Source organism: Hippocampus zosterae, chromosome 11, assembly GCF_025434085.1.
Source record: "Hippocampus zosterae strain Florida chromosome 11, ASM2543408v3, whole genome shotgun sequence".
NCBI classification, from domain to species: domain Eukaryota; kingdom Metazoa; phylum Chordata; class Actinopteri; order Syngnathiformes; family Syngnathidae; genus Hippocampus; species Hippocampus zosterae.
In genome coordinates, this window is record NC_067461.1 from 4,470,069 (window position 1) to 4,485,690 (window position 15,622).

A 15,622-nucleotide genomic window follows, 5' to 3' on the forward strand; every position below is an offset into this window, starting at 1 on the left:
GGAACATCATACGACAGTGGGGCAGGCAAACACAAAAACATTTTGTGTGCCAAATAGGATCTAAACCACTCTAGAATGCTACCACCAAAGCCGACCTGGTGCTGCAATTGACTCGGCTTAAGACGCGGAATTGTTTCGTCATTTTATGGTGTTATTATACTGTTTTTGTGTCATTTATTGATTGTTTTAACTGTATTTTATATGTCAAAATTTTACTCCAGGGACAGCACTTCTAAAGTGATGTACAAATAAAGTTGACGTGAGTTCAGCTGTTCATTTGGGTGTACGAACCTTCGTCAGACATACTCTCTAGGCTTCTCAGTATGGCAACAATACTGATAGTTCTATTCAGAGGATAAAGAGTATGTACCTATAAGTATTGTTATCTTGTCTGCTGACGTGTTGCGGCACCCTTTGCCACATACTGTAGATGCTAATTGTTAGCGGACATGCATATGGAGTTTCCCATTGTATGTTAGGTTTCAGTGACGATAAGCGGCTGGACTCAAACCCTCACTCGGGAAAAATTGAAAAACCTCAAAAGTAAAAATGCACAAAATATTTCACATTTTTTAAAATATATTTAATATATATAATATTTAAGAACTCTTAAGTTCGAAGACATTTTAGTTTTGGCACATGTAATAACTAAAAGGTTCGAAACAGCTATGTACTATGGTCGGATGAATAATTCTGAAATTATTAATCGTGAAACCACTTTCAAATGTTACTAGTGATATTTTCTGTGTAATAAAACACAAAGGGCAACACAAATAGCAAAATGTTGTGCTTTCTGTGAAAATTTAACCCCTCTCAACTGATTCATTTTGATAACACTTGCTCTTTTTCACTATATTGTGTAATTAATTTTGCAGCCGTGACGTCAAATCAATTTGAGGACCGCTTGAGTCTTGTCAGCATGCGCACACATTTCTGCATTGCTGTCATTTCCCCACTAGGGGGTGATCATTGCCCGTGAAATGCGACCGCTTCAAAGTGACAAGTTTATAAATTAGCTTCTAAAATAGAATCCATAAATCATGAACGCTCAAGTAGGTTAATAGTCCAGAAAAATATTAAAGTCTTTGGAAAGTCTATTTCTACTCATGTGTGCTTAATACTATATTTTTAAAACGTACAGTAGTACTGTACTCACTACTCTGGCAGAATGTTGATTGTTATTATTTTACTACAGTGTTGCCGCAGTGATGTTGTTACTAAATTTAGTTTGTTGTAGTGTTAAGACAAGCCGTCACAGTCACGCAGATGTTTTGTATGAGCCACTGATATTTTTCGTCGACTCCATTTTGGTCATTTTGGAGGGAGTAAATTCAATTCAATGCTATAACGGGCTGTTTCTATTCATCAACATTCGAAAATAAACCTTGATTGTGTCCAATGTTCATATGAATTTTCTCTATTCATTCATTTTTGCGCTGAACTTGAGAATAAAATATGCTACCTGACTCGCATAGCTCAAAATGAAAGTGTCAGATGTAAAATTAAATGACACTAAAATAGCTGTACAGTACAGTATCGCCGTCGACACATTCTGCATGCGTGTCCTTTTTCCACAAGGTGGTGCTCATTCACCCGTGAAATTCATACGCTTGCGGGTGTCATAATATTTATGCATTTCATGTCGCTTGTAAAATGCAAACGATAAATGAAATCGACACAGAAGGAAGTTCTAAAGGACGCGACAACATTTTAAATACTAATTCTACAATTGTATATTTAATGCTCTCAATTATCATAGACACTGTACATTATTGTTTTTTTTATGATTTCCGAAAAATTATGTTGCTGCTATGGCGTTGTTATTGTAGTAGTATTTTGTTTGTTGTACTGCAGCACTAATACAAATCAAATCATTCTCGTGCAGATGCACTCGTGTTATCTGTGCACTCGTACTGGGGATAAACTTGAACGCCGCTGTACCAGGTAACATCAGGATAACGATTAAAAACATTTGATATCGAAATGCATTACAAACGCGCGAACTTCTATTGGTGATGCTGGAGCAGGATGCGCGCGCGCGAGGGTGGCATGCGTGCATGACGTCACCGCTCCATGTCCCTTGCGCCATTTTGGAAAGGGGGAGAGGAGGAAAAAAATCACGGATAATTTGTGTGGTCTTGACGGATCCTGAAGCCCCGGCATTTCGCAGTCATCGTGGATGTTCACCGTTAACTCCGAGCCAGCCACGCGCGTCGTTTTGGGCATCGGACGCGCCGTGTACAACAAAAAGCGCTGCTAAATGAAGCAATGGCGGGTGAGCGACTTTAGAGGGAAGAGGGGAAGCAAAAGGATCCACCACCTCGTTTAGCTCGTGCATGTGTGTGTATATGCGTGTATATAAATATACATGTGTGCGTTTGTGCGTGTGTGTGTGAGAGAGAGATAGAGAGCGAGAGATGGCCCTGAGTGACTGCAAGTTAGCTGGCTAAGCTAATTAGCGTGCTTGTTGTCAAAACTGTGTCACTGTCAAGTCATTTAACGTCGAAACGCCTCGCGCTGTCACGACAAAAGTGACACCCTTCTCTCTCCCTTTTCTACCTTTCAGGGGTTGCTGGAGGAAATGATTTTCAGTGGTGTTTCTCTCAAGTAAAAGGAGCGATAGATGAAGATGTTGCGGAAGGTATGTAGCTAACGTTAGCATGGCTAGCACGCTGGGCTAGAATGGAGGGGGGAGGAGGAGAAGGAGAGCAAGCCGCTCTTCTGCGCTCGCCACGGGTTTCTTAGACACCGCCGCCCTCGGCTGCGGTACTTGGATGGAGCGTGTTTGTGTATTTGTGTGTTGAACGTGCCGTTTGTCTTGAAACGGTGACGCTACTGTGTGCGCGGCTAGCTAGCCGAATGCTAAACGGCGGCTAGGCTATTAAAGGGGGAGCGCCTGTGGACGTGACGTCATTGCGCTGCGCCCATAAATTGGCGTGTGACATCACGCTCGATTTCATTCATTCAGGGAATCGAATGCAATGCGCGTATAATGGTGAGAAAACTGTCTTGTTTACATATGGGTTCGAAGGAAAAAGCAGCTTTACGTGATATAAGGCTAATAATGTCGTACCCTATTACTAATAGGAGCTGAAGGAAGTAAGCCTGCTTCACTCACAAAAAAATCACATGATAGCCTTCATGGGGAAATTCAGGATGTGCTGAAAATTTTTGATGAGCTAAACTTTTGAATGCATGTCCCACTGATTGATTGACAGATACTTTATTCATACTATGAGAGGAATTAGACTCTTGCAGCAAAGATGCTCATCATTACACTGAACATAAAAATAGAAACAATCATCAAAGGAAAAAAAAAGACCAACACAAAAGCAGCATTTGAAGATTCCATTCCCTCAATTCCTTAGAACTGCAGTGTCGTTTGTGGTTCCGTAACAATAATACTATACGGTGTATGTGGTGCTTCAAAATGTTGCTTTGTCAATGAGAGAATTAGTGTGCAACGGTCACTCGGCAGGTGTGTGGTTGAGCAGCCATTCCAGTTAAGTCCTGCTCGGCTGCATCGTTTTGTGTGCGGCGGGCCTAACGATTGATGAATAGTACCTGGCCATTCGGAGCCTTCAAACAGGATGTTCTCCGAGGATAGTGGCCACCGAGCTAACTGCCACAGTGTCTTTCATGGGGTTCAGCAGAGACTGGAAGAGTCACAGAAAGGCCAAGAAACAGACATCATGACAAATGTATTGGTTCAAACACCGGTTGTGATTTTTGCCATCGGGTCACTGTTGGAAAAACAGCAAGTCGTGTGTAAAGTACTGAAACACCGAACGAGTGCGTTTTTTTGTGTGAGAATTGTATATTTACAAAAACAACAATTATAATCTCTGAGAATACTCTAGATTTGACCACAAATATGCCTCTAAATTGCTTCGTCGGTCACTTTGAGTCGATGGCACGCAAAGATGGATTAAGATACAATAATATAAGTAATAGCCTTCAAATTTTCCAACCAGTTCAAGTGAAATTGGACAATTTATAAGGTGGTTGCTGTGAGGAATCGAGTGCGGTATGGTGTGAACAACTGCTCCGCTGCCTATGGTTGTCGTCGTCGTCATCTGTCATTTGCTCTGTCCGAGCTGCTTGACCTACAGTACAAACGGGAAGATTTTTATCCCAACATTTTTAAGTCGGAAAAATGTCACATTTGCATTTAGGGCCACTTTAACTTTAGCAGATACTCAAGCGTTCTCTTTAGCAACGTGCGCACACAAAATGCAAATGTTGTTTTTGTTTGTTTGACAGCAGCTAATTTTGTTGTGATCGTTGATAGAGAGAGAGAGAGAAGATATTTTTCCATCATGCAGCTGTAACTGAATGCAGATATTTTTACACATCACCACAGCTTGTTGTTTCTATTTTTAGCTGACATCATCTCTACGGTTGAATTCAACTATTCCGGAGAGCTGCTCGCCACGGGAGACAAGGGAGGCAGAGTTGTGATATTTCAGCACGAGCAGGAGGTATTTAAATTCCCCCCCGCTCTAAGGGGGTGAGGGTGTGGAGGGGGGGGGGCTTTATGTATTTGTCATTCCGTGAGTCACGGACATCAAATTGTTTCCTCTCTTGCTTCACAGTCTAAAAATCGTCCACACCTGCGTGGCGAGTACAACGTTTATAGCACTTTTCAGAGTCACGAGCCTGAATTTGACTATTTGAAAAGTTTAGAAATTGAGGAAAAAATCAATAAAATTCGATGGCTGCCCCAACAGAACGCTGCTCACTTTCTACTTTCAACAAACGGTAAGAGATCGCTTTTCCCGCTCCGCCAAACCAACGTCGTCTCTCACTCAACTGCTCTTTTTTGGGGGGGGATCAGATAAAACTATCAAATTGTGGAAAATAAGTGAACGAGACAAGCGAGCGGAAGGCTACAACCTGAAATATGAAGACGGTCGACTTATAGACCCCTTTAGAATCACGTCTTTACGGGTACGTCCGCTTTCACTTGCCCCACCTTGTTGTCTCTCTTTTTATTTGATTTTATTTTTTTTTGGGGGGGGGGCTGAGCCGTCCTAACGTGTGCCTTTGCGGCTGCTTTGCAGGTACCGGTGCTAATGCCGATGGATCTCATGGTAGAAGCCAGCCCGCGGAGGATCTTTGCAAACGCGCACACCTATCACATTAATTCCATTTCTGTAAATAGTGACCATGAAACGTACCTCTCTGCAGATGACCTAAGAATAAATTTATGGCACTTGGAAATCACAGACAGAAGTTTTAGTATCCTTTTTGCTACGGCTGCGGAGATTCTTAGTCGTCATCCGGGGGGGGGGGGGGGGGGGGTGGAAATCTGCAATGCTGCATCGGGGGAAATCCGGACTCTTGTTTGTTGAAGACGCGACGCCTTGAATCCAAAAGGAATCTTCGGTTCTTAATGTTATAAGTGCGGAGTGTCTCCGCGGTTGTGGTCACAATGGGGCGTTTGGTGTTGATGTCCGTCCGCCAAGAAAAGGGCAACGACACCTCGAGTCTGAGGACGGAGCGGGAGGCGGAATGTGCTGGCCCCTTTCCTTTTGTCGACTCTGAAACGCAAAGAACATTCAGACACTGAAAGTTGAATACATTGGCGAGACATTTAAATTGATTTTTGATACGGGCCTCAGGGGCCAGGTATGACTGTGAAGCCATCAAAATATTTTTTTATCATCATATTAGCACAAAATTGATGGAAAATGTTTGGGGAAAAAAAACTGAAGTCGGTGATAAGAGTTGTCCAAGTTACTGTTAAAAAAGTGCTTGTTAATTGAAACAAATAAATGCCGTATCACCTGACATCTTTATTTCTTACATTTGCAACTGTGAAATTTTAGCAAGAATCATGGAAGCTGATGAACAAAATTTGCTTGACCTTGACCCCTGGCCGGGCCCGAGTTTGACACCGGTGGGAGATGGAGACACTACACGCTTCTAAATTTAGAACCGAATAATTTTTTGGAGTCCAGTCGCCTCTTTCATCCTGTTTTGTTTTTTTGTTTTTTCTTCTGTCAGCTGTTTTATTTTATATTATGACACTCTGGGGCTGCTGGTTGTCACCTTTAACCCCCGCCACCCCCTCCCAGATATTGTAGACATCAAGCCGGCAAATATGGAGGAGCTGACAGAAGTCATCACGGCAGCCGAGTGCCACCCCCACCAATGCAATGTATTTGTGTACAGCAGTAGCAAAGGCACGATCCGGCTGTGCGACATGCGAGCGGCGGCGCTCTGCGACCGCCACTCCAAGTGTGAGTGGCCGTCAGCGCGCCAGCATTCTGTCCTTTTTTTTTTTTTTCCCCCAGTTGTAATTTTAATGGATCAATTGTAGTCTTCGAGGAGCCCGAGGATCCGAGCAGCCGCTCCTTCTTCTCCGAGATCATCTCGTCCATCTCAGACGTGAAGTTCAGTCACAGCGGGCGCTACATGATGACACGTGACTACCTCTCTGTCAAAGTTTGGGACCTCAACATGGAGAATCGGCCAGTGGAGACGTATCAGGTGTGTTTGCAGATATTCCCCCTTCGCTCCCCCAATTTTTTGGGATTATTCACAGTGTTGTTTTTTTGCCAAACCAGATTATGTGTTACTGATGAAATGTGTGAAGTGTTCGTGGGCAATTTTTTTTTTTTTTGGGTGTTCGGCACTGTAGGAAAGGAACTCTGTCGTAAACTGAGGATCCCCTTAAATTCAGCAAATGAGATATAATTCAGTTGCTCCAAAAAATAAAGGTTTTTATTTTTATGAAAAAATTTCATATTAAAAATATCATAATAAATTTTTAAAGGTCTCAATTTGCTGTATGGTTTTGTTTGCCCTTCAGGTCCACGAGTACCTTCGCAGCAAACTGTGCTCCCTGTATGAAAACGACTGCATCTTTGACAAGTTTGAGTGCTGCTGGAATGGCAGTGACAGGTCTGTACTTTTATTTTTATTTAAATTTTTTTGACCACGCTCGTGCTTCCCAACCACTGCCGGAGACCACGAAATGATCCAATTTCACATTCATTTTCCTTTTCGTGAAAAGTAATTCATGTGCTGCTGTGAACATAATAACATGGATATTTGTGATGGATTTTTAGAGAGCGGCCCGGTAGTCCAGTGGTTAGCACGTCGGCTTCACAGTGCAGAGGCACTGGGTTCGATTCCAGCTCCGGCCTCCCTGTGTGGAGTTTGCATGTTCTCCCCGGGCCTGCGTGGGTTTTCTCCGGGTGCTCCGGTTTCCTCCCACATTCCAAAAATATGCGTGGCAGGCTGATTGAACACTCTAAATTGTCCCTAGGTGTGAGTGTGAGTGCGCATGGTTGTTCGTTTCTGTGTGCCCTCCGATTGGCTGGCAACCGATTCAGGGTGTCCCCCGCCTACTGCCCGGAGACGGCTGGGATGGGCTCCAGCACCCCGCGACCCTTGTGAGGATCAAGCGGCTCGGAAGATGAATGAATGAATGAATACCATCCCTGCATACTTTCCATGCATTTATTTTGATGTAAGCACACCTTTTAACTTATTGCTTATGACGCGTCATCCACTCTCTTGCTCACACATTCTCCAAATACGGTGTATAAATTCACTGTGTAAGTGACACCTAACGCAAAAGAATATTTCAACCCCAAAATTTGTCACCTTGACCAACACCGGCTAGTTTAATGTGGTTAAGGTTATAGACGGGCTCACGGAAATTAGCAGAGCTGTGTATAATACTTGGAAATAACAAATAAGTGCTGCTTTAATTTGTTCACGGCAGTAACACCCCACCGAGAGGGTGAAACACCAAAATGGACCAATTAAGCCGTTTCATTTGACGAAGGTTGGCTAATTTATAAAGCAAAAAAACATCCTAGAAAGGCTAACAGAGATGAGTGTTTTGTGAAAAACATGTCGGTCCATTTTTGTCATTTAAAAAAAACCAACATCCATTAACTGTGATTTTTTTTTTTATGACAAATTGGTTGTTTTCAAGACCAGCGACGAGATTGTTATCGTAACTTGAAGCCCAATTGGAGCGTCAACACACTGAGCATACATTAATAATCACAGGCAGACAGGAAGTCAGTAGGCATAGGTGTAACCTTGTCTGCCGAGCCGCTTCTCCTCCACGTTGAGAGGAGCATCTGATGAGGATGCCTCCTAGACGCCTCCTGCCTGGTGAGGTGTTTCAGGCTCCTCCCACCAGCAGGAGGCCCCCGTGAACGACCCAGGACACGCTAGAGAGACGATGTCTCCCAGCTGGCCCGGTGACGCCTCGGGATCCCCTGGGAAGAGCTGGAAGAAGTGGCTAGGGGAAGTCTGAGCCTCCCTGCTCAAGCTACTGCCCCCGTGACCCGACCCCGGATAAGCGTTGGACGGTATCGGAAAAGGTTGGGCAAGGCTGTGCTGAATCGCCTCCCTCTCTTCCAGTGCCATCATGACGGGCTCGTACAACAACTTCTTCCGAATGTTCGACCGCAATACCCGGCGGGACGTCACGCTGGAGGCTTCCCGGGAAAGCAGCAAGCCGCGGGCCACGCTGAAGCCGCGCAAGGTGTCCACGGGCGGCAAGCGGAAGAAGGACGAGATCAGCGTGGACAGCCTGGACTTCAACAAGAAGATCCTGCACACGGCCTGGCACCCCAAAGAGAACGTGATCGCCGTGGCCGCCACCAACAACTTGTACATTTTCCAGGACAAGATCAACTAGAAGAGCGCGGGGACGGGCTTTGGGCGTCCTTGTTGTAGTTCAGCCTACTACGTGTCTGTCTGTAAAAGAACAACAAGAAAAAAAACGGCCGCGTCGTCCTCCCGGTGAAGAAATTTTCGAAAGCACGCGTCTACTTTTTGGGAGGCCGACCTGTAGGTCTGTTTTATTTTGAATCTAAGCTTAGGTTGTTTTTGGATTTTTTTTTTTTTTTTTTTTTTTTTTTTTTGCCTTTTGGCATCAGGGCAATCATCGCAACCCCCCCCCCCCCCCCCCCTGTCCCTCGCCCCAGTGACCCAGAAAGCCCAACCTGGATCTCATTGACGGAGGTCAAACTCTTGAACGTCGATGTTTGTGTTGACAATTTTAACCTTCGTTTCACCGTTTTAAAGGCTCGGAAGCTGACCCCCATGCCCCCCCCCCCCCCCCCTCCCGCCACACAAGTGACGTCGTACCGCCGTCTGAAAGGTTTCCGAGCACCGAAGAGCGGATTAACGGTTGGTTGGGCAGGGGGGGGGGTAAAAAAAGTCAAACTGTAACATTCCTTCCCTCCCGTCGGCCGCATATCTGCTGGTGGAAGTGGCCGTGAATCTGGAGAGCGGACTTTTTTTTTTTTTTTCTCTCTCCCTTTCTTTCCCCTTCTCGTACTTACGTTCTCCCTCCACCCATCAATACAGTGACCTGATTTCACTGACTGTATCTACTCAAGTACACCTTGTCATCCACATAATAAAAAGAAACTAAAACGACAGATGTGTTTTTAAATTTCGATGTATATTGCTTTGCATGTTTTTATGTTGTAGAGATGGAACATGTCCAGTCGCAGCACTGTTTTTTTTTTTTTTTTTGTAGATTTCTAATGAACTACCATTTTGGGGCTACCAGTTCCACAACCACTGTTGGACACAACTAAGTGTGTGTGTGTCAATGTGTGCGCGCGTGTGTGTGTGTTCCAAGTTCCTCTTGATTTTAGAGCGCGTTTTATTTTTTGGTTTTTTTGTGGGCCGGTAAAGCACATGGGCACAAGACGGACAAAGGGAACCTGCAGCCTTAATTCCGACTTTCTATGAGTGACAGCTACAAGTTCCGACCCCCCTCCCAGCCCGAACCTCACGTGCATTATGAGTTAATTCCGATCTTTGACGCGTGATGTCCACATTAACGCCGCTGCTACGAATACACATTGCACCCATACGCGTCGGCGATAAGAGTGCCTCCCAATCTTAGGAGTGTTGACAGCCCTCATCCGTCTCCTTCCTAATACGGGGAAGTTCCTCCGAAAATTTAGACGTACGTTCAAAACGAAACACACAACGCATTGTCTTTGTCCATTGATTCCTCATATGGTGGCAATGTATTCACTGGTTTTATTATTTTGACCAAAGTTCAATAAAATTTTAATTGTGTTCATCTTTTGGGCGGATTTCCTTTCACATCACTCGCAAAAGCCGCATGCATTTTTCAACTTTTATTGAATCTCATGGACCATGTTTGTGCGTCACATTTTCTTTTGTTGACAAATATCGCAGCATAATTTGTAGTGAAGTAATCACAGTACATGGATACAAATGACACAATAGTACCGGTAATACAAACAATTGACCAGTTTCGATCAAGTGATTCATAGACGTACAACGCAGCAGTTCCTAAAACGTTCAGATCTTTGAGGAAGTGGCAGAAAAACCAGAGGACAGTTTAGATGAGTCCCGAGAGGGGCTGCAGGCGTTTCAGTCACTTGGCCCACGGTGGCTTGATTTTTTTTCACATTCGATCCCTCATCATTTCAAGGCATGACGAGGTCTCATCAAGGTCCGAATGCAACACTTCTCAGAGGGTGCTGTGGGACGCCAGACGCTTCCCGACGTATATCCTAAAAAAACAAAACGGTAGACCACATCAGTTCTATTTTTAGGTTGAGCTTTTGGCTAAAATTCCTTAAGGGATTAATAGCTGTATGTATTGGCGACAGGCCTGTGCAGGAAAGTAAAAAAAAAAGGCAGGATCATCCTACTAGAACAGGGGTGTCAAACTCCGGTCCTGGAAGGCCGCTGTCCTGCATGTTTTCCAAGTCTCCCTGTTGCAACACACCTGATTCAAATGATCAGATCATCAGCAAACTCTGCAGAAGCCTGACATTGAACCTGATCATTCGAATCAGATGTGTTCCGACAGGGAGACTTGGAAAACATGCACGACAGCGGCCATCCAGGACCCGAGTTTAGACACCTATGCAGTGGCGTTCCGACAGGGCCAGCAAGGACTTATCTGCTGGCCTAAACATTCTCAGAAAAGTAAATTTAATAAATTGACTCTGAGAATAACAAATTTAATTTATGTTATTTTATTTTCATAAATATGTAAACAAAATTATTCTCTGTCTTCTTTACGTCATATTATTTGCACTTAGTCGAGTGGCTTTCAATGTTATTTTAAATAACATTGAAAGCCACTCGATAAATAACTAATTTATTATGGTAGAGTTTGTAACCAATCATATTTCAGATAGCTTGTGTTGCCAGGTAAATTAAACTTTCTCGCGGCCATCAGAGTAAACAGGGCAGGCCCCTGTGCACTGTAAATGAACGTGCACAGTGACAGTCAGGTTGCAATAGCCAATCAGATCACGAGTCTGCGTACCAGTGCCAGTTTGAAGGCCTTACGTCTACACTGGACGTGCGCGTTCGGTGATTGGATTAGCGCCCGCTAGAGGGAGCTGTTGCTGCATTTTGACCCAAAATGGCCGAAGGAGAAGACGTTGATCTGGTTGCGGAACTACTTTCCACACAATTTTCAAGACGGACCTTCCACTGGATTTACCAATTTAAGTTGTTTTACCAAGGCAGCAAGGAAACATCAGATCACGGCTGGGCACTTACAAGCTACGGTGCGTTTAAAAACGTTTGGGGACACTCGCGTAGATCTACAGCTCAGTGAACAGGCACTACATTGGTGAGTAAATGAATTTTATTTTACATTTCTTCTTGCTATTTTATTTCGTTAGTATTAATGGTCTTGTTATTTTATTTCGTTAGTATTAATGGTAACGAAATAAAATGACAACGATACAAAAATGTATCAAATAAATCAGATCACCTGCAATTTATAATGGCGCATTGTAGTCAGCTTGGTGCACTAAAGTTCGTTCAATCTCAGCTGATCAACATTTTCAGTTATTTGCTGTTGTATAGCCTATTCTCAAAATGCAAATGATCTGTTAACTTTATTTTCAAAGAATGGTTTGTTTTGTTGTGTGGTTGGTGTCTCCTCAAAACTCACTTGTATTGTTTGGCATTCGACTCAGCATGATTTAGATTTGTTCTTGGTTTACTGTTTGGTGCTTTCTACTGTCTTTTTTTTACCGATTTGTCTTACTGTTTATTGTGCATGTTAAATTGCTCCTTGTACAGGACTTTGTATGCAACGATGGCTGTTTGAAAGTGCTCTATAAATACAGTTAACTTATATGAAACTGTGACATTGCGCAATTTATTGGACAGACTTGTTTAAGATCACACAGCGTAATTTGGGTTGGCATTTTATTTTGTATTTTTTTAAATCTTGATTTTTTTTTGACAATACCTGTAAATGTAGTTTGCTGCTCTTAATTATGAATGCATACTTGATGGTTTTAAATGCTCCTGAAATTAAGTGCTGCTTGACGAGCCTGTATTGTGTTAATGTATGTGACGTCACTGTAGGCCGAAGGTTGAAATGCATGGCCCGCCACTGCACCTATGTACTAGAACAACAGAACTTCATTTGGAGATTGAGCAGAGGTACTTAAAATTGTGGTAATCATGTGTAAACCGGGTTTGAAACCGATTGGTAAATTCTAAATGCAGCTTTTGAGAACTGATTTTGAAACACTAACCCGAACTTCAATCACTACTTTCAAATCTTTACCCTACTTTCAAACTCTTACTTTGAAGCCATTTCTCAACTCCTTGAGAGATGCTCCCATACTGCAACGAGCCTTACCCGAGGCCGATGGCGAGTATATGCGAGATGATTAAAGAGGGCAAGAAGAGCTGCAGGAAGTCGGGCGAGAGGACCCCGCCCTTCTTCATGACGCTGCTGTTGCGCATGCTGAGCGCAGTGGCGCGCTTGGGGTGCTTGAGCAGGAACTCCCTGCGGAGGAAGCACATAAAACTTTCATCGCCCGTCGAAGGTCACGACGACAGAAAACGGTCACCTTGCCTAAGTGACCAAATTGTCATATTTAAGCAAGAGGCGCCACGGCACTTCATGTGGCAGAAAAGCGAGTGAAATGAATTTTTTGGGGGAAAAAAAAACAATCTTCCCTGGCCTCATCTTATGCCTCTAATTTAATATTCAAATATTAAGATAAGATAAGATATACTTTATTATGTATGTAGAAAGAAGAAAGGAGACAGAGAGAAAACAAACATCTTTCAATTAAATACAATATGAACACAAATGGATAAATCGCAGTACTATTTACAATTTTCCTTCACATCATTTAATTATTATTATCATTATGATTGTTATTTTTTATTCATCAGCCTATTATTCCTTAACTTCAGGCGCAGGCAACTGACTGCATATGGACTGCTGCAACCACTGGCGCAGACGTGACTGTTTCCATTTACTAAGGCGTCTCTCTTACGTTTGGATTGTAAACGTAAAAATACGTTTTAAAAAAATACGTTGAACCAGTAACATTTCATTTTTGGCAATACGCCGTCATGAACAAAACATGCTTGCAGCGCTGATGCCTCAGCGTCCAACGCGAATGTGAGGGTGCAGCTAAAAGAATCCATATTCCATCTTTTAAGGAGCAGCTTTAATCGAGACGATATTGTTCGGAACACCACTCCGTAAAATAAACTGTTTCAATCAAAACTCGTGTAGCTCATGTTGTGGCCACAGCCAGTGTGATCACGTATAAAAAGCATACTTTGGCGGATTGTTCTCGGGTCGACTGGACCAGTCCCAGATCCAGTCTGCGTTTTTCTTCATCATCATCTCTACTTCCTGTCTTCTTTCCTGAAGGTCCTCGTCCGACTAAAAAAACACATTGTGGGTTCGGTCAGGTTGAAAAAAATAAAATAAAAACAAGCACCAGGGTACAGACATACCGACAATTGTGAATTTGTGTAACAGCAATGTCATATCATTACTAATAAACTCTTTGTGCTCACGAGTAGGACAACTACATTCCATTACTAGTGAGGTACAATATTATTAGTAGCACTTTAATGTCAACGAATGCAGGGCTTGGCCTATTTTGTAACATGTAATTGAAGTACTTGTATGCCAAAGCTGTCCAACGAGTACAGAAATGCCAGATTAGCGTGGGAAAATTTTGTTTGAAAAACAACTAGTGCGGGTTGGAGGATTACTATAATGTATGACTTTTTTTTTTTTTTTGGTCATGTGTCGGGTCACTCATGTTCTAAAAATCAATACGCGTGTACCCCGCTTTCAAATGAAGACAGTAGATAATATGCAGTACCTGCAAGCTGCTTCCCCCAGAGCCTTTCCACACAAGGGGGGTCAGTGCTCTCCGTGGGCTGTTGTAAGAGGGGAGAAAAGGGTCAGAGTGACTGTGTGCATTTCGCAACCATTTCGTTCCCCTTTCGAGCACAGACCTATTGCACTCCGAGCTTCCACCTGAGCTGCTCCTGCTCGACTCGTGCTGGGCGTCCAGCAGCATGTTTTCCACGTCATCCTGCTGAGTGGACGTGGGCATGACGAGCTCCTGGCTTCCGTGGCGACTGATGCTTTGTGTAAAGTGGAACTCCACCCACGAACCTGGTTAAAAATAAAAACAATCGGAAAAAAATACATATCATGTACACAAAGCAGCCAGTGATGATGAAAAATGTATTTTTAAATACAAGATATGTCGATAAAAATGTGTGCAAGCACAATGTAATCATTTGCGCTCTGACTCACAAAATCTTAAACTACATACTCATATAAAACATTTTTAGAATCTTGTCGTGAAGCTTCCCAACAGTTTCCATGCTAGCTCGCGCCATTTCCGAACAAAATGTGTCATTTTAAAACAATACCTTGCAAACTCTCCTCCGAAGGAGCGTCCTTTGGTATCGACATGGCACAGCTTGGCTTCCTCCTTCGTTTTAAGCGTTGACCAACGTGGCTAAAAGTTTAAATGTGGCGAAATATTCCCTGAGACCCGATCAGCTGCAGCGTCCTCCAAGCAACACAATAACAATGACGAAATCAAGTGTTTACCTGGAAGCCGATTGGCCAAGGCGAGGGCGCGTGTCGTACGTATGAAAAATAGGCCCCGCCCTCCTATGCTAGAATGCGCATGCGCAATCATTCTCCCTGGAAAGCAGACGTCTTTGTTGCGTCCGGTATATGTCACAAGCCGGGGTTTGAAAACACACCATGACATCGACACGATACATCACAAATAGAACGATTCAACGGACCACGTCGAGTAAAAATATTGTGTGGGTCAGCGGATAGAGGCAGTGCGGCGCATTTGGCTCTAGGTGGCAGTATAAGATCAGACCCCTCTCAAAGTGGCATTGTTGAGCAACGTTTCCCTCCTCGGTCAGAAGTATTTGTTTTTTGTTTTTCTCACCTCTTAAGGCTGTGACTCGTTCACTTGTATTGAGTAATACTGATAGCAGAGTTTCTAAACTGAAAAATTCCACACCCAAAGTACTTTTCATTCCAATAAAATTAATTGGTCTTGCAAATGGAAATATTCATATACTGTAATAGTTTATGTGTCCCATGCTTTTCCAGATTTGGAAGCTTGTAAACTCCAACTCCTTACTATACCACACTTGGGATACTTGCATACATACTGTTATTTGTAGTGGTCCTTCGATCGATATCATCAAACGATATCCGTGATAATTTACTTGATCGGCATGTATCGATCATTGCCTTTCATTGCCGATCACCCACAGCTTGTTTGGTGCAGTCCGTGTAAACAGTTACTGAATCATA

The 15,622-nt window shown here is 43.4% G+C and overlaps 2 protein-coding genes across 2 annotated transcripts; one reads left to right on the forward strand and one right to left on the reverse strand.

The window, feature by feature from the left end:
* The first annotated feature begins 2,035 nt into the window (after positions 1-2,035).
* ppp2r2d (protein phosphatase 2, regulatory subunit B, delta) lies at positions 2,036-10,078 on the forward strand. Its single transcript, XM_052080883.1, has 10 exons — positions 2,036-2,275; positions 2,567-2,641; positions 4,384-4,481; positions 4,596-4,761; positions 4,838-4,950; positions 5,064-5,241; positions 6,081-6,245; positions 6,326-6,495; positions 6,818-6,909; positions 8,392-10,078. Exons 1-10 carry the CDS (start codon positions 2,269-2,271, stop codon positions 8,669-8,671), a joined length of 1,344 nt encoding a protein of 447 aa, XP_051936843.1. The 5' UTR covers positions 2,036-2,268; the 3' UTR covers positions 8,672-10,078.
* On the reverse strand, positions 9,299-14,881 carry bnip4 (BCL2 interacting protein 4). Its single transcript, XM_052080924.1, has 6 exons — positions 14,707-14,881; positions 14,281-14,443; positions 14,145-14,202; positions 13,587-13,693; positions 12,647-12,796; positions 9,299-10,538 (listed from the first exon to the last, which is right to left on the reverse strand). The coding sequence occupies exons 1-6, from the start codon at positions 14,747-14,749 to the stop codon at positions 10,496-10,498; spliced, it is 564 nt and encodes a 187-aa protein (XP_051936884.1). The 5' UTR covers positions 14,750-14,881; the 3' UTR covers positions 9,299-10,495.
* Positions 14,882-15,622: the final 741 nt, after the last annotated feature.